The 18,432-nt window shown below is 41.3% G+C and overlaps 1 protein-coding gene across 1 annotated transcript; it reads left to right on the forward strand.

Moving 5' to 3' along the window:
- The first annotated feature begins 1,698 nt into the window (after window positions 1–1,698).
- amdhd2 (amidohydrolase domain containing 2) lies at window positions 1,699–15,659 on the forward strand. Its single transcript, XM_080723812.1, has 12 exons — window positions 1,699–1,752; window positions 2,477–2,651; window positions 4,004–4,140; window positions 5,741–5,880; window positions 6,763–6,817; window positions 7,966–8,181; window positions 8,791–8,879; window positions 9,317–9,461; window positions 10,640–10,747; window positions 11,652–11,720; window positions 12,987–13,088; window positions 13,210–15,659. Exons 2-12 carry the CDS (start codon window positions 2,569–2,571, stop codon window positions 13,281–13,283), a joined length of 1,218 nt encoding a protein of 405 aa, XP_080579938.1. The 5' UTR covers window positions 1,699–1,752; window positions 2,477–2,568; the 3' UTR covers window positions 13,284–15,659.
- The last annotated feature ends 2,773 nt before the right edge of the window (window positions 15,660–18,432 follow it).

Raw genomic sequence — 18,432 nt, forward strand, 5'->3', positions numbered from 1 at the left:
CTTACTGATGGGCACTGTGATGGCAACTGCCCTACCCGCACACGTGTGTGCACTGTGCATTCCATTTTACCTTTTTTTTTCTTATTTTTCCTGCTCAATTTAGTTGTTATAGCAGTGTATTCCTCCCCACACACACATAGGTTACTGATGTGTGCTGTCACTGTTGTTGTATGCTGCAGTCTCACCTAGTGAGGAGCCCTCACCGGGAGGACGCAGAGCCTTCGTTCTACCCCTCCGGCCTCCCGCCATAACACTCCCCACTTCCAGGTACACCGGCCCAGCTTGTATAGGAGTGCGTGCTTGAATATATTCTTTTCTTTTGGAAAAATAAAGGAAAATTTAAAGCTATACTGTGTAAGTTGCTCAACTAGTGGTCAGAGCTGTATAGCAAACCGCGGTTGCGTCCGCGTCTTTCGGCCGTTTTTCGCCACCGCGTCCGCCTGCAGCTCGCCGAGATCTATCTTTAGAGGGGTCCCTGGTTCCTGTGCGTTCAGGCATTCCGGAGAAACGGACTCCTTCACCCGAGATGTTGTTGTTATGTTGAGGCAAGCTACTTCCTGAGAAGTCAGCAAGATGCACCTGTGATTGGCCGGTAGTGTACCATGTGTTTATGATCGGCGATATGATTGGCCAACGTATACACATGATGCAGATGACGTCATTTTGCCGCGAAATTCTCCCCCCCTCATGGCTCATAGAAAACATAAAGAGAAGGCTTTAGAAGCTGAAATTAACGGATAGAAGCTGAAATTAACGGAGTGGGGGTTCTAAAACTTTAGCGATTTAACAGTTAGGACAATTTTAAGATTTGTTTTATAAAAAAAGTTACATGGTATAACTTTAAGGGATATTTTCGCAACCATAAAAATGTGTCCACCAAGGCCGAACACAGCTGACAGACATAATTAACTGAATCTACATCTGCCAGGAAAAGTGATTCTGTGCTGCTGGAAATGCTCACTAAATCAGCAGTGGGAGCAGGCACCTGCACACATAGACATTAAAGGGGTCTTGGCTTGAGCCCCTGCCCGTTTATCCATCTGTAAAAAATGCCCTCTCCAGACCATCATGAATGCATGGTCAGGTCAGGGATACCTCGACACATTGCTGGGGCCAGGAATTTAGGCAGTATATAGCCAGTTTTGGCCACAAGTTCTTCACATTTTATAAAAATAGCAGATCTACAATAGTGAGCTGGTTGATCAGATATTTTCAAATAGCCAATGTAGGCTATAGGGTGTGCCAAATGTAGTTCTAAGAGCGGCCATTTCTTGGGTAAACACAGCCTTACACAGGTGTTCTGATTAGACTATAGGCCTATAGCATTAGTTCTATGCAATCAAACAATTGAAACACCTGTGTTTTTACCCAAGAAATGGCTGCTAAGGACTACAATGACGTAGCTGCTGGCACACACTATACAGGCAGTTAAAGTGGCTGAACTGTGATGCTACCAGTATGTTAACACATATTGTCCTGCATGGGGACCTTTTATATATACTCTATGATGGGGACCCCCCGGAAACCTCTCAAGGACCCCTGGTCCTGGGGATCCTCAGACCCCACTTTGAGAACCCATATTTTGCAGTCAAACCTCTTCTCATAGAAAAATGATGTTAATCACTAAGACTTTTATTTTGAAGCCAGAATCCTCTGTTTTGTTTTGATCAGCTGACTAGCTCCGGTCTGTCACCGTCACGTGACACCATCCGTTCCTTTTGATTTAGGAAGAACTGGTCGCTTATGGACTAAGTAAGTACTAGTAGACTACTGTCATGTTTACTGATAAAAGCGTCTTTGATCAGCAAATATAATATTGGCATGTGCATCTGCAGCTTTATCCTTAAATGTCTTGACGTGGGCCGCACCCGACAAGGAGTTTAGAATGTGTGGACGATGGACTCGAATTAACTTATAGCCAACTTAGTCGTGCTTCATATAAAGTGAAAATAGCCGATCTACAAGCTCGCAAGGCGTTTCACTTTGCCCTGTGAGTGAGCTTGAAGATCTGCTATTTCTTTATTGTGATCAAAATGTAAAGATTTGGGTTTTTTGTGTGCCCAAAATAAGAGATGGCAGGATTATAGGCCTAATTAGTTTGACTCATAGTCATAGTCTCGACTCCATGAGATGGAATATTATTTAGATATGGGGTCAAAGTCAAGAACTGCACCTACTGTGATAAGATATCATCTTCCTATATTAGGGGTTATCTGTGAATACTTTCATTACACCTCATATTTTATGGCATTCATAGGTCAATATCTATTCCATAGCAGTGTTATAGTGGATATCATGCATTTTAAACTTTGATAGCAAGGCTGCTGACATCAGAAGCTCTTTCTTTCATCACACATCAAGAGTAATGAATTGTACAGAATGCCAATAGGTGGCATGTTGTTTTAGACAGATGCCAGGTTCAATGTTTATTTGATGCACTCTGTTGATTATTTCATCTGATTGTCATCATCTGAAGCAAGCGGACCGGAGCATTCACTCCACCACACTGAGTGGATCTACCTCCGCTCTGAGGGGAAAGGTGAACTGTTGGTCCCAGTCCGCTGAAAGATGCCAACCAACAGATCCGTGTCTGACGCTCCGATCACCCAGTTTGTCAACTGCCAGATACTGAGGGACCACAAACTGCAGAGGTACACACACACACACACACACACACACACACACACACACACACACACACACACACATATACACACACACACACACACACACAGACTGAGGCACACAATAGTTAAAGGTAGGTTAAGTGATGGGGTTTTTGTTCAATTAAATGTTAAATATCGCTATATTCTGATTGTACTCATTGCTGTATAGAGACTCCATTTCTCTCGAGCTCTTTATTAAACATAAAATGCATTTTCTTGGTCAGGATACCAATGTTATCCAATCAGGTCAGAGAACTCACACAGGATTCAGATTAAACAAGTGAATTTGAAAGTGATGACACAAAGAAATGAGCAGACATGACAGAATGGGTACTCTCTCCTGACTGGCAGAAATCGGCAACCCAGCTGAAAATGTATGTTCAGTTTTTTAAAGAGCTGGAAAGATGAGGAGACTCCTGTTATTGAACAAACTCTGTAGCAATGATTACTATCAGAATATAAAACATCTTGTTTTTAAGACAACAATATCACTTATGCTACCTTTTAAATAGCTTCTCTTTTTTCACTTTCAATCTGGCCTCCCTATTTTGGCGTGAAAATCTTCCAAATGTTTTTGAAAATAACAGACGCACTGTGAGGTTGTAGATTGCCTATTTTCATATAGCCAAGGTATATAATAGGGCTTAAGTGGTTAAGCTTTATTGTCACGCACATCACAGGTTGACAGAAGTAAAAAATTCGTTATCCGGCATAGTTCCCATCGTATCGTTATTTCCATAGAAGGAAGAAGGGGGAGAAAAAAACTACAAATATATTTACACATGGTACCTGAGATAAAAAAATATATATAAATAAATACCCATTCTGATAAGCACTTGGAAATGTAGGAGTTGAGGCATTACATTTAGTTTCTCTGTTCCACAGAAAAATATTTACTCAGTCATCAAGTCACCTTTCGCCCAATGTGGCCTTACTCTGAAATTAGTTTGACATCCTTGCCCTAATACCGTGGTTCTCACCATGTGGGTCCCGACATTATTTTCTAAATTGCAACATTGTTTTCTTACTCAACAGTAAACAAACAAACATAACGTTTAAGTGTGTAGAGGGTATCTTCACATTTCTAAAGTGACTATTTAAGGACTTTTTAATACATCTAAAATGACAAATTAAACATTGGCCAAATTGTCAAATATTAGAGGCAGAAATTGTGAAAATAGCCAATCTACATGCTATAGAACCGTGTTGTACAAAATGTAGGAGGGGGGGGGGGGGGGGGGGGGTCCCCAGTTTAAATATGGTTATTTTGGGGGTCGCGGCCTGAAAAGGTTGAGAGCCACTGCCCTAATACTGCACGCGTGTGTGTCTGGTTGCAGAGAGGACCTGTGGGTGCGCGAGGGAAGGATTCTGGACCCAGCCAAGCTGTTCTTTGATGAACAGGGTTCTGCTGACCAGCGCGTCGACTGTGGAGGCGGCATCATCGCCCCGGGCTTCCTGGACCTCCAGATCAACGGTAACGGACCTGTAAACCTGTCCGGGTCCATTTGGTTGCCTCTGTCAGGTTGAGTTAATGCTCTGTCAACGCGGTACTTCCTCAGTACCTGTAGAAAGTCTAGTTCAGCGATATTCAAACTGCGGCCTGTGGCCCGGCCCCTGTAGCATGTTTATGCGGCCCGCCATGGTCATACCAATACAAATATATATATATTTTTTATCATATTTTCAGTTTCTCTCCAAAACCTGTAAGAAACAGTTTTTGTCTGTTTTATACCCTATCCCTAACCTCAGTAAAGCTATGCCTAAATCTAACCCTAATGGTATGCAGTCAGAGGGAAACAAATCCCGGGCTCAGAGAAATATCTGCCTTGAAGAGAAAGATCTGCCTTGCAGAGTCTCAGAATAATTAAATCAACTTTTATCAAGCAAACATAGTTACAGATCCTTCTTTTAAAAACAAGATGGCGATAGCAAACACTATACACTATATATATATATATATATATATATATATATATATATAGTATATGTTCCAAACCATTGTCTAAACGTCCAAAATAGGACCGTATTTATATTTTTGCTTACAACCCCTGGTATTTTGCTGAGTAGCCCCTGAGCCATCTTAAGTTGAGTAGCCCTGGTCTAGTTCCTGTTCACTATTTAAGTTATATTTCATTCACCAAAAACAGCAGATCTACCAGCTCACAACATGTCGCAGCGATACCTGCATGGAACTAAGAATAAATAGTGTCATGCTTTAATAACATCACAGTTTAGAGTCATAGCGGCTTAATGGTATCATGGGTCCATTATAATGAACCATATCAACTGTAAGTGCAAGTTAAAACAAAGAAGTCACCCAGAATGGAATGGAGTTACAAGCAACAACAGGGATAAGTAATAACAAAATGCAGATGCTAAAAGGCTAGATTTTGATGCAATACCGCTTTTCAACCATTAGGTGTCCTACATGACCACAGCATATCAGCCACCTCAGATGTTTGTTATTGTTTTAACATAATGCAGATAGGTCAAAATAATGGTTTGTTCACACAAAAAAGATATGGATTGCAGCTTCTATGGACCATGAGCTTGCAATAAAGAGATCCATCCATCCATCCATCCATCCATCCATCCATTCATTCATTCATTCATTCAGCCATAACTGCAGCAGTGAAGCTACTTAAGTGTATTGGATTGCTAGGTTTTATATCATTTAGTATATGTAGCAGCTCTGTGTGGTCCAAAACAGTTCCTTTTTTGTTAAATATATTAAACTGATAAAACTTCACATGCTGTGAAAATAGTCATACCATGCTAACATGTTGCAATGTGACGCCTTGTGAGCTACTTTCACTACTTTTGACACTATTGTATGATAAACTAGGGCATTCATTTACGAGGAAAAAAAAACATTAAAAATTGAGATGATAATAACGGTATGGTGTCTAATATTTGCATATCCTAGACCGTGGGAAGAGTTTTTTTTAGCCTCTTTTTAAACTGTTGACTTAGGGAAACATTGACACAAGGATGACACTTGTATTTTGTCACCGTGCCCTCCTAGGAGGGTATGGCATTGACTTCTCTTGTATTTTGTCACCGTGTGGTCCTAGGAGGGTATGGCATTGACTTCTCTCAGGCCAGCGATGACGTGAGCGCTGGGGTGGCCTTAGTGGCCAAGAAGATCCTGGAGCACGGCGTCACCTCCTTCTGTCCCACGCTGGTCACCTCTCCTCCTGCCGTCTACCACAAGGTACAACTTCACGGTGAAATCTCCCTATTTCGACGTCCCATCATTTCGACTAAGGGTTAGGGTTAGAGTTTGGTTTAGGCATAGTTTTACTGAGGTTAGGGTTTGGGTTAGATTTAGGCATAGTGGTTAACATTCACCAGGTTAGCATTCACCAGCGTCGAACAGATGTTATGTCAAAATGATGAAACGCTCCCCAACTTCACTACTCTACCAGTGTTGATTTCATCGACTAAGACTATGGCGGAAAATGTTTGTCGACTACCTTTTTTTACTGACGAAAACTAAATAAAAACTAACCTGTGATGACTAAAACTAAGACCAATATATTACTAACTAATATATTGACAATTCTGTCAACAAATAAAAACTAGACTAAAATGTTAGGGAGGGTCTAGTGGAGAAGGGATCCAGTAGTACTAAAGGACATGTCATTTTGTTTGGTTTCACTCTGAAAATAGCAGGTCTACAAGCTCACCGCGCGTCACATATTGGGATGCGTTGTGAGCTTGTAGTTGACTACCGTATATTCAGCATGCAAGTGTAAGTGTAAAATCGGGCATTACGACGCCATCAAGGCCTGCCAAAATGAATTTTGGTTGACAAAATCAACTGTAGATTTAGTCGACTAAAACTAGACTAATATTTTAATATTTCAGATGACTAAAATGTGACTAAAACGAAAAATGTATTCAAAATACATTAGTAATGCCCTTAGTTAGTTATTTGCTAGCTGTCTTCCATGTGTATAATCTATCATGCCAACTCTTCAATTTAACCACTTAAGTCCTACTCAGTGTACCTGATCGTTTGACGACTAGTGAGAATAGCAGATGCCATTTTTTGCTGTTTCTAAATCTAGATTTGTATTTTATTTTATTCCAGGTCATACCTCAGGTCAAAGTTCAAAATGGAGGATCAGAGGGGGCTGGTATTCTGGGTAAGATGCTGCTTCTTCAGCTGTAATATACCAGTTGTTCTCAAAGGTTTGCATTTCAAGAACCCCCAGTTTAAAAAGGAGATTAATTCTGTGCAGTTAGTTTAGTACCTGTATTTAGGCCAGGTTCTGGACAGACATGAATAAAATAGAAGGTTAAAACATCCGCACACTGTTTTATACTTTTATTAAAGATAAAACATGATTATCAGACAGGTATTATGATTATACTAGGATGAAGATTTCTTTTCCAAAAAAAGTGTACAGAAACCCACCAGTTCATTAAGTATGCCTGGTTGGTCAGGTGGGTGGTGATTCGGCTGAAGTTAGCCACACCCACAGTGTTGGGTGAATGGTAAAAGGGGAGGGGATCATTATATGATGTCATTCTATCTGTGTTTTTGGATCGTCACTTTTGACCCACAAGGTGGCAGCCTCAAGGAAGAAACCCACAATACAAGGGGAATACATAATTGCTCATAACAACCACACCAGGGGGTCTAATAAAATACTGTCAACCTCCTGACCTAGACACATGAAAACCAGAAGAAAGTACAAAACTATAGCACCACCTCTTTAATGGCAAACCTTAGGCAAAATCAGACTAACTGGTTTTGGTGATTATGCCTGATACCTAGGGTCATCTATAAGAACTTCAGTTTCTCATGCATTAGGCCATTGGGACCCCATAAATGACGAGTGTGTACAAACAGAACCAAATGGGCCTGTAAAGGGTCTATTTAGTTCCATTGGTTCCAACCAAATAGACCCCTCTGTTAAATTACATTTTGTACACTCAGAGTTACAGACCTACAAGGTTGACTTGGTTCCTAACTATCATTTAGCTGGGGACCCCCCGGAACCCCCTCAAGGAGCCCTGGATCAGTGGTTCTCAAAGTGGGGCCCGGGGAAGTAGTGAAAATAGCCGAAGATCTGCTGTTTTCACTAGTTTGGGTCTCAGGCAAAGGTCTTATATCTCTTTTGTGTCTCCGCCTGAAATGTTCGGGGGAACCACTGCTGTACATAGCAGTCTTGAAAGGTAAAAACACCAAAAAGGGGTTCCCTCCTGTCCTAATCGGGTTAACTCGTAAATAGAAACACTCACCTTCACACTCGATCTTTCCTCCCATCTTGCCGCTTTCCCCCTCCAGGCCTTCACCTGGAGGGTCCGTTCATCAGCCTGGAGAAGAAAGGCGCCCACCCAGAGAAGTACCTGCGCTCCTTCCGGCCAGGAGGGGGCGTCAGTGACCTGCTGGAGACCTACGGCAGCCTGGACAATGTTGCCATAGTGACGCTGGCCCCCGAGATGCCGGGCAGCGATGCTGTGGTGAAGGAGCTGAGCCAGAGAGGCATCACCGTGTCCCTGGGTGAGACCCCCTTCTTAGCCTCATCTGCAGATAGCTATAGGACCACCATGGATCTCAGCCCCGTAATAATGTATTTATATCATTGCTGTCCGTATTATTATTGTTTCTTGTGTGTTTTTTTCGTAAATTAACGCCCTACTAGGCCTACTTGATCACACTACAGCAGTGGTTTTCAACCAGTGTAGTGGTCGGGTGGTTCCAGGTGGTGCCCAGCTAAATGATGGAGAGTTGGCAACCAAATGTACCCTTATAGATATTTAACTCTTTAGAGCGTAACATGCTTTTGTCGCTCTCAAGAGTTAAACTATTGTTAAACATATGCATTAGATAATTCTACAAAATTAGAGAAAGACAAATGTTCATATACTTTCGAACATTTTTCAAATATGGAAATAGACGATCCGATTTTATTTATATATTTTTTAAGTATGAAGTTATTACATATGTCAGTAATTTCTTTGTATATTTTGCTTATTTATCATATCGGCAACTTTGGAACTTCAAAGCCTAAATATTGAATCGCAATTATTTGTTTGACAATTGTCATGTAAAATGTCATAATGTTGACAACCCTAACTGTGCTGTGCTGTGCTGTGCTGTGCTGTGTAGGTCACTCGGTGGCCAACCTGTCCCAAGCTGAGGATGCTGTTAAGAATGGAGCCTCCTTCATCACGCATCTCTTCAACGCCATGAATGCCGTGAGTCCCATCTGGTCCTCTCTGTGTCTGAACTGAGTACAGCCCAGCAAAGAACCGGTTCCAGAACCAGTGCCGGTTCAACTTTCTTGGGAACCTTGGTTCGTTCTTGCGAACCAGCTTGCGTTTCCACCAGATTGAACCAGAGCCAAGGATTTGGCTCTGGAACCACAAAAAAAATGGATTTTGTGGTTCCGGTTCCGAACCAACTTTTACGGTTTGGAACCAACTCCGGTTTTCGTTGGGAAAGCACACCTCTGGTTCATCCCATAGGCGGGAGAAAGAACCGGAACTGGTTCTTTGCCGGTGGAAAAGGCCCTGCAGTTCCATCTTGCTTATTATATTGATGTATTACCTGCTTATTGTAAGTCGCTTTGGATTAAAAGCGTCTGCTAAATGCCTAAATTGTAAATTGTGTTTGTGGTGGTGTGGTCATGCAGTTCCATCATCGGGACCCAGGTATCGTGGGTCTGCTGACCAGCGACCAGATCCCTGCTGGCAGGAAGGTGTACTACGGCATGATCGCAGACGGAATCCACACCAACCCCGCCGCGCTGCGCATCGCCCACAGAGCGCACCCTACTGGTCAGTATTTGCTTTTCTTTCTTTTATTTTTTTCTCTATTTTGAACTCCCAGCTTTGCATGGAATGAACTGAAAAAGGACTTGGCCCTGGTAAAAGCATAGCTACGTGGAGCGCTGCTTGAAAACGGACGTGTGGTTTTGTCTCAGAATGTAATTGGTCCGGTCACGCGTGTACACGCCGTCCCGTATCTTTTTGGAATAGTGTCGTGCCTCTCACGCGCACGGACATGCATCGGTGTTAAACAACCTCAAAGTTCACACATCGACAACGCTTACAAGCGCTTTAGTGTCACACCAGGGTGATTTAACAAAGGGATGAGCCTGTATGCATATCAATAGAACATTGTCTGGTCCTGTTAAAGGGCCTACACCATGAATTTTCATTTTTCCAATTTTTATGTATTTTCTTGGTGTCCCACCAGCAACTTCTATCCTCACAAAGTCCTATTTCTGACCATTGTGTCTTTCTCAGTTTATGGGCAGATCTATGTTAGCATGTCTCAGAACGGTCCTGATTGTGAAATGTCAGATTTGTGATGTCACAAGGCCTGAGAAGGAGGCAGGAGGAGCTGGGAGAGGGTTGGGGAGGGGTGGGCAGGCCTGAGAAGGAGGCAGGAGGAGCTGGGAGAGGGTTGGGGAGGGGTGGGCAGGCCTGCTGAGCAGGAGGTGGGGAGGAGTGTGGGGCCAAATCTGGCTCAATAACAAGGTGGTACTGCAGCTGAAAATGCTCTGAAAGCCAGGCAGAAATGACAGGGGCTCTGTATTCAGGAGTGGTAATTTAGCCTCAAACCTTTTCAAAAACGTTTTTGGGACACAAACAGTGTTATATAAATTATTTTTAAATGCATGGTGTAGGACCTTTAACTCCTGTAATGTAGGAGGTGTTAAGCATTAGGGTTATCATTCAATTTGCGCCGCCCCAAAAATGTAATCACCAATGCAACACTGGCCGCGTAGCTTGTCTCAGACACAATGGATAAATAAGGATTTCACTGTTGGTAACATGAATAGATGAATGTTGAGTTTGTGGGGTTTGTGCTTAGGGATGGGACGATAATCGTCAATATCGTTTATCGTGATAAAAATTGGATTTTGGGGATATTTTGATTATCGCAATAATATCGTAAATTTCTATTCCATTACATTTTCATTATGGTCTCATCCCTATTTGTGCTTCAGGTATGGTGTTGGTGACAGATGCCATCACAGCCATGGGTCTTCCACCTGGACATCACACCCTGGGACAGCAGGTTCTGGAGATCCAGGGGCTCCACGCCTACGTAGCAGGTCCCCAAACTGGCACCAGCCAGTGTTTCATTAGTTCTCTTTTCACCGCTGGACATTGATTAAGTCACTGTGTTAGTCGGCGGTTGGGGTATCTCAGGAGCCATTACCGTTAGCCTAAAGATAACTGTTAGCATGATTGACAGAATATGCAGATTTTGAGCTTTCAGATGATGTCATACACTGAAATCTGATCACAAGTTGAAGAATGATATGCTGTTATTTCTACAAGCGAGCTTGTAGATCTGCTATTCTTTTTTTAAATCATGACATTTTGTGCAAATCTTTGAATATATACAGTATATATTTTCTTCTTTTTTTTGTACATTTTGTAACTCAAATATTTGCTCTTCTGGGGGGTCTCTGATACATAATATTTTGAGATTGGGGTCGGCGGCCAAATAAATATACCAGTAATTCTAGGGGTCCTTGACATGAAAATGTTTGAGAACCACTGACGTAGAAACGTGTGTTTTTCAAAAAACGTTAGAAGGGTTTAGAAGACATTTGTAGAATCGGTTCAAAAATATTCAAAGACTTGCACAAATGTTCATGATTTTTCAAAAATAGCAGATCTACATCCTTGTATATCTGCTATTTTCTAATAGTTAAAGCATAAAGAAGTAATGTGTTCCCGGTCTTAGTGGGTTAAACTTGAAAATCAAGAAGCTGAGGAAAAAGCCTGTCAAAGTTGTTTGTCATCTGACAGCTCTTTAGAAGTTACTAGTTATAGAGAAATTATACCTGTTCTGTGATCCTAAAATGTTGTTGTACAGCCACCGCTGACTGTTAGCTCACCAGCTCGGTTACCAGATGAAATGGATCCAGGGAGACTGCAATGATTCATTCAGTGGCTTTTTACTGAGTACTACTGTATCTGGATGCTGAACACGGTGTCCCATTTTAGGTACCAAGACGCTCAGTGGAAGTATAGCCACCATGGATATGTGTGTAAGACATTTCAAACAAGCTTCAGGTGAGTCCTACATAAATGTTCTCTGAGAAATCCATCCGAATGAATACTTTTGGTTACATAAATACATAATGAGTGTGAGATTTATACTTGGTTTCACGCTGTGTCACGCGCTGCAAATAGACAAAAATAGCGTCCCATTGCGACGCTTTGTGAACTTTTAGATGTAGATTGGCTGTTTTCGGTGTGCGACACTTAACCCTGTCCCAGCCTTTTCTCGTCTCAAGAGGAGAAATGCCTGGAAACAACCAACCAAAAGGCAGAAAGTGTGTGCCGAGTATAGGGCGGAACTTCTGTTGAATGTACTTCCCCTGGAAGCTGTCGTTTTAGACCAATCATAACACTGATTTCATGCCCGGCGAATGTGGGGGGAAAAACGACTTGGGCGGTACTTCCTGTAGACACACTGAGTAGCAGGTCTCGCCCAGCGTGATGCAACACTGGTGCACAACCAAGTGAAACAAAAATCTGGCAATCAGGCATGATACGGCCTGGGCCGCTAGCGTGGTGGTCTGGGCACCCTAGGCTGCAATGCCAGCCCGACAGCGTGTCGCAGGTTCGAGTCACATTCTCGCTGACCTTTGCTGCGGCACTCCCCATCTCTCTCACCATTTCCTGTCAGTCTATACCAGGGGTATAGTAGGCAACCTAAGGGGTAGCACACTGGCAGAAGTGTGAGAGAGGATTTTTATTTTAAAAACAAATCTTTTTTTAAACGTGGTCAATTAAATGAAGTTAGCTAATGTATATATAGCAAATTACATCTAGCAGATAATTCTACATTCATTAAAACTCTGAACTCTGACTGGAGAGGGAGACGGGGAAACTGCTCTGGGTCTAATGATCGTTATAACAATATCCTGCCAATCAAAATATGTCAAAATATTTGTCATTAAAATGTATGTTGACATGATGGCACCCTGATACTCTACAAAATAAAAACATGGCACTTAATTTCAAAAAGGTTGCTGACCCCTGGTCTATACTGTCCTATCAACAAAGGCATACAAGCCCAATGTAACATGTAGTTTGGACATCGTTGCATCACCTCTCTCCATCAGGAATGACATGAAAAGTAATAGTTTATGTCCTATGTCTCGATGCTGTGTGCGTGAAAATATGTTGTGTACCAGTACACAAGATGTACAGTAAACCTTGGTCTTGTGTGTGTATTTGTGCGTGCGTGCGTGCGTGCGTGCGTGCGTGCGTGCGTGCGTGCGTGTGTGTGTGTGTGTGTGTGTGTGTGTGTGCGTGCGTGCGCACTGACAGGCTGCAGTATAGAGGATGCTCTGGAAGCAGCCTCGCTTCACCCTGCTCAGCTGCTGGGCATCACCGATCGGAAGGGAACCCTCAACTACGGCACAGACGCAGGTGATCGATCATTCACTACAGCGATTCTCTTTCTGTGTTTTTCATTCCCAAGTCGAGCTGACAGTCAGGACTTAGCGGTGAGCATACAAACAAAAACATCCAATGTAACCTTTCTTCACAGACCTCGTTTTGGTCGACGAAGACCTCAACATCAAGGCTACCTACATTTCCGGTGAGGAAGTCTGGAGAAAATGACCTTGGGTTTTGGTAGTTGTTTGTCGACGCTGTGAAAAGTAAATCGCTAAAGTGCAAAGTGCCCTCTTCCCAACACCTCTCTGGGGAGACGCTGCCACTGTCCCCCAGCACATCAAGCCTCACGAGGAGACAGGTGGAGTGGAGCCTAGGGATGGGACGATGATCGATATTATCGTTTATCGTGATAAAAAACACTCAGTCGCATCGTGGAGATTTACATTCATCGTGAAATTATCCTCCGTAACATGCACTGGGATCAGTTCACCTTTTATTTGCCAAGCTGCATATCCGATACCATTTAAGCCCTCTATAATTGGTGAAACGGACCTGGAAATAACGTACTTGAATTAATACAGACTTTTTTCCCACTCTCAACCAAATCTCTTTGCCAGAAAAATAGCTCAAAATAGCTACAAGCTCACAACGTTTTGCAAGCTTGTAGATCTGCTATTTTTTGCCAAATGTTCTGCCCCCAGGATAATGGATGTTGGGGATATTTTGATTCTCGCGATAATATCGGAAATACTTTTTTCAGTCACAATAATCGTGACATGAAATGTTCATATCGTCCCATCCCTACTTGGGTTTGGTGGTTGTTGTCGACGCTGTGATAAAGCGCTCTCTTCCCAACGCTCTCAGGGGGCATGCTGTCACTGTCCCCCAGCACATCAACCTTCACAAGGAGACAGGGGAGTGGAGCCCTGTCTGTCTGTCTGTCTGTCTGACACCCAGAGTGCAGCTTCTCCTACAGGAGGAATGCATATAATATAAATATATATAATAAATGACTTCTTTCGTTGCTGTCGGGCAGAAACCTCCTATTTCCATATTTTAAAGGAGCTATAGTCAACTTTTTCTTGAAAAACGGATGCTAAAATAAAAATAATGTTTCGGAAATATTTGATACAAAAATAAGCTTCATACATGTGTTTCTATTCAAAAATGACCACAAAAATCATTTTTGACCATTGTCAGACCATTGATTTGTTTACATTCTAGTCTATTAGATTAGGATGTAAACAAAGTGTCGGCCCGACAATGGCCAAAATGATTATTTTATCATTATTTTACGCTTTTTGTAGTCATTTTTTCATTGAAACACATATATGAAGCTTATTTTTTTATAAAATCGAAACATTATTTTTATTTTAGCATCAGTTTTTCAAGAAAAAGTTGACTATAGCTACTTGAAACTTTGTGTTTTCTTTTTAGGGCTGTCAGAGTTAACTCGATTAATCGTAATTAACTCAACGGTATGTTAATCGCAATTATTTTAATCACAATTAATCGCATGTTTATTCATTTTAGCCATCTGGCCTATTCGTAGTTTAGGACAGCTCTCTATGACAGTGAGCATGCTCCTTATGTTTTGCTGTTGTGGATTTCCATGATCGTTGTAGTTAACCTACAACTTATTAGGCATTACATTCATTTCTTCAGCTACTTCCAATAGGGAGATAAATGCTACTTGTAGATTGGAATGTAACAGGGAAGCTACAATATCCTGCACGACATTTATGTTAACTTAAAATTAGTAAATCAATTTGCCCATCTGTTATTTGTTAGCTTGAATTTATGATTTGGGCATATATTTTTCTCCCATGCACACCTTTTTTATACTTGAAGAAGATTCTGGACAGTATTTGTCATTGTTCCAATTATAAACATTTGCATAAAGCAAGCATTTGTCTACTCCTATGACCCATGTTGATAAGAGTATTAAAAACTTGAAAAAGATCTTTTTAAAGTATAGATTTAGAACGGATAAATAATAAGTGATTAATTTGCGATTAATCATGATTAACTATGGACAATCATGCGATTAATCTGATTAAATATTGTAATCATTTGACAGCCCTTTTTTGTACACAATCGGCGTCACACAAAAGCATCAAAAGTAGCAGATCTGCAAGCTGGGAACGCAGTGTTTTGAGCTTGTAGATCTGCTACTTTTGAATTTTAATCCTTGAAAGTAAGTTTTGGACACCCCACAGAGATGACATGTTGATTTATACGCTTTTGTTTTTCTCCTCTCAGCTGTAATCAACTATTAAGTTTCTGTAATTTTCAGACTATTATTAGAGTCAAAGCTTGACCAGATCCCCAAGGGCTCTATACTAACTATAGTCCCCTTCTGTTTTCCCTCTATATTAAATAATTTCACCAAAAATCGATAAGCTCACAATGCGTTGCGTTGTGAGCTTGTAGATCTGATATTTGTGCCTAATTATTGCCCCATAGCATGGATGCTATGGGTCTTTGAATCTGTATATATTTTTTTTTATTGCGTGAAATGAATGTATGACAGATTGTGACACTTATGTTTTTTTTTTATTGAATATATTCACAAAATTATGTAAATTGGATAGTTTACAGGCTTATTTTAAATCAACCAATAAACTGTTTATTATCACAATAGTTTAATCTGATATTTATTATCTTTGTTGTTTGTATTGGATAATCGCGCTATATAAATGCTGTCCAGTTACCATTTAGTGTGAGGGACAGTAACCGTAAAAACCCCAGGTTTACTGAGGTTACGTTTAGGAATAAGGTTAAGTTTAAGCATCATTTTACTGAGGCTGCATATAGGAACAAGTTTAGGTTTAGGCATAGTTTTACTGACGTTACATTTAGGAATAAGGTTAGGTTTAGGCATAGTTTTACTGCGGTTACGTTTAGGAATAAGGTTAGGTTTAGGCATAGTTTTACTGCGGTTACGTTTAGGAATAAGGTTAGGTTTAGGCATAGTTTTCCTGCGGTTACGTTTAGGAATAAGGTTAGGTTTAGGCATAGTTTTAAATCCCTGGTGCCAACCGTTCTGAGGTCACCAGATTTGACCCGGGGCAAGCGTGTTTTGGGGCGAGTGTTCTCGTATTCAGCCTATACCAGGGGTGGGCAACTTTGATGATGGCGAGGGCCACTATATTTCCACCTTCACTCCAGAGGGCCACATTGCATATTGCTTCATCCTACTTTGTCATTCTAGTATCTCATACAAAAGAAGCAAAAATAGCAGATCTACAAGCTCAAAACGCATAGCAGGATATCGGCTATTTTTGCTTCTTTTGAATTGGAATCCTGAATTATTTTTTGTTCTTTTTTAATTGGAATCCTGAAATGTAACATTTTGCTTTAATTTCAAACTTATTTAGTTATATACTCATGTCAAATTTATGAACTTGAAAAAAATACATTGGACATAAATACTACTAGTCATTAAACTACTAATATAGACTAACGGAATTAAAGCAGGTCGTGTTTAGAATTGTAACAGCTGAGATCAATAATATATCAGTATTCTGGTATTAACCTGCGGGCCGCATTAAGCGAAGGTGGGGGCCGCATGTGGCCCCTGGGCCGCCAGTTGCCCATTGTATGGCCTATACTGTAGGTAAATAATGCCATCAATGGATTGTTAGCAGTAGTGGTGTGGCCACAAAAAAAGAACCTGTGTAACAAAGGATCCGGTGCAGTTAATATGTAGTTACAAGCTATTACACTTTAAATTGGTTAAATATTTATAAATCCCAGCAGACACACTTAAAGGACCACTTCACCTCTGGGACAACCAGATCTTATTTTATTGTTGTTGTTTTTTTTGTTTTTTGTTTTCAATCTGTGTTTTTAGATATTTTAGTGTTTCAGCATGCAACAACTGGTTTTGCATCATATGAGGGCACGTCCTGATACTGCAAACGCCGATAAGGCAAACTAATGTACTAAACCTCCTTTTGTTATGGTGAAATGTGAGCTCACCTGCATCGCGTTTCATGATCCCATTCATGCGTTTATCGTGCGCTTGCCCAGGCCTTATGGCCTGGGCATAAATATAACGATTGCATTCACCACGGCTTCGTAACTCGCAGGCCTTCGCATCGCTTGCAATGTCGTGGACAATAACTGTAACATATAACCATTGTATTGCTCAAAATTCTTTATTCATTTCACCATAACAAAAGGAGGCTACTCTGTTGCATTTTTCCTTAATGGGACGGCAGAAGGAGATTTGCATTTGCCTTATCGGCGTTTGCCTATTGGCGTTTGCCTTAGCAGGATTTCCCCTCATACCAGTTGTTGCATGCTGAAATACTAAAATATTTAGTATTATAGATTGAACAAAAAAAAATAACCCATGTCCCAGAGGTGAAGTGGTCCTTTAAAGCTGCAGTAAGTGATGATATATTATTGTGTGTTATGCAGGGTTCCCACGGTCATGAAATTCCTGCAAATATTTAGAAATTAGAAAAATATTTTTCCAGTACTGGAAACGTTTTGGAATTTACCAAGGGTCCTGGAAGGTCCTGGAAAAAATATCTATGCATTGTCTTTGGTTATTGATTTTGTTAATACCTCTGAAATGACAAATTAAACATTGGCCAAATTGTCAAATATTAGAGGCAGAAACCGTGTTATACAAAATTCCTCAACTCTTAGTGTTCGTCAGGGTGCCGCGTCCCCAGTTAAAACATGATTATTTCGGGGTTCACAGCCTGAAAAGGTTGAGAACCACTGGCATACACTACCTGTCTTTGGGCATTGCGCATCTATCTAATAAACCAGCAAACTCACTCACACACTCACGCTCTAACGCTCACGCTTATCTACGTTTATCTATTCACTCGCTTCAGCAACTGATCCCAAAGTTCACATGGTATTGGCCATTAGCATTATACCAACGGTGACGGAGCCCGAATTTCATTTCTCCCAAATTAAAGCTGTTTATTAGCGTTTCTTAGACTTAGCCTGTTGTCAGGGTTACGGTCCGTTCCTCCAGGCCATGGGATCTGTAGCCCCACACACACACCCCTCTCTCTCACATTTAGGAATGTGCATTCTCTCTCTCTCTCTCTCTCTCTCTCTCCCTCTCTCTTTCTCTCTCTCTCTCTCGCTTTCACCAGGTGTGTTTGATGTGTGTCTCATCTTCCAACGGGTATGAAAAAACTATGTGGAGCAAGCGCATACATTATGCCTTACATTATGATGCTCCCACATATTCTCACGCACGCACCAGTTACAGTAACTTTCCCCACAACCCACACTCTGCACATATTTTGGAGCACATATCTTCGAACGGGTAAGGTCTAGTATTAAATATTCTGGAAAAGTTTTGGAAATTAATTGGTAAAAATGTGTGGGAACCCTGGTT

The sequence above is a fragment of the Nannobrachium achirus genome (assembly GCF_963921795.1).
Source record: "Nannobrachium achirus genome assembly, chromosome: 4".
In the NCBI taxonomy this organism is placed as follows: domain Eukaryota; kingdom Metazoa; phylum Chordata; class Actinopteri; order Myctophiformes; family Myctophidae; genus Nannobrachium; species Nannobrachium achirus.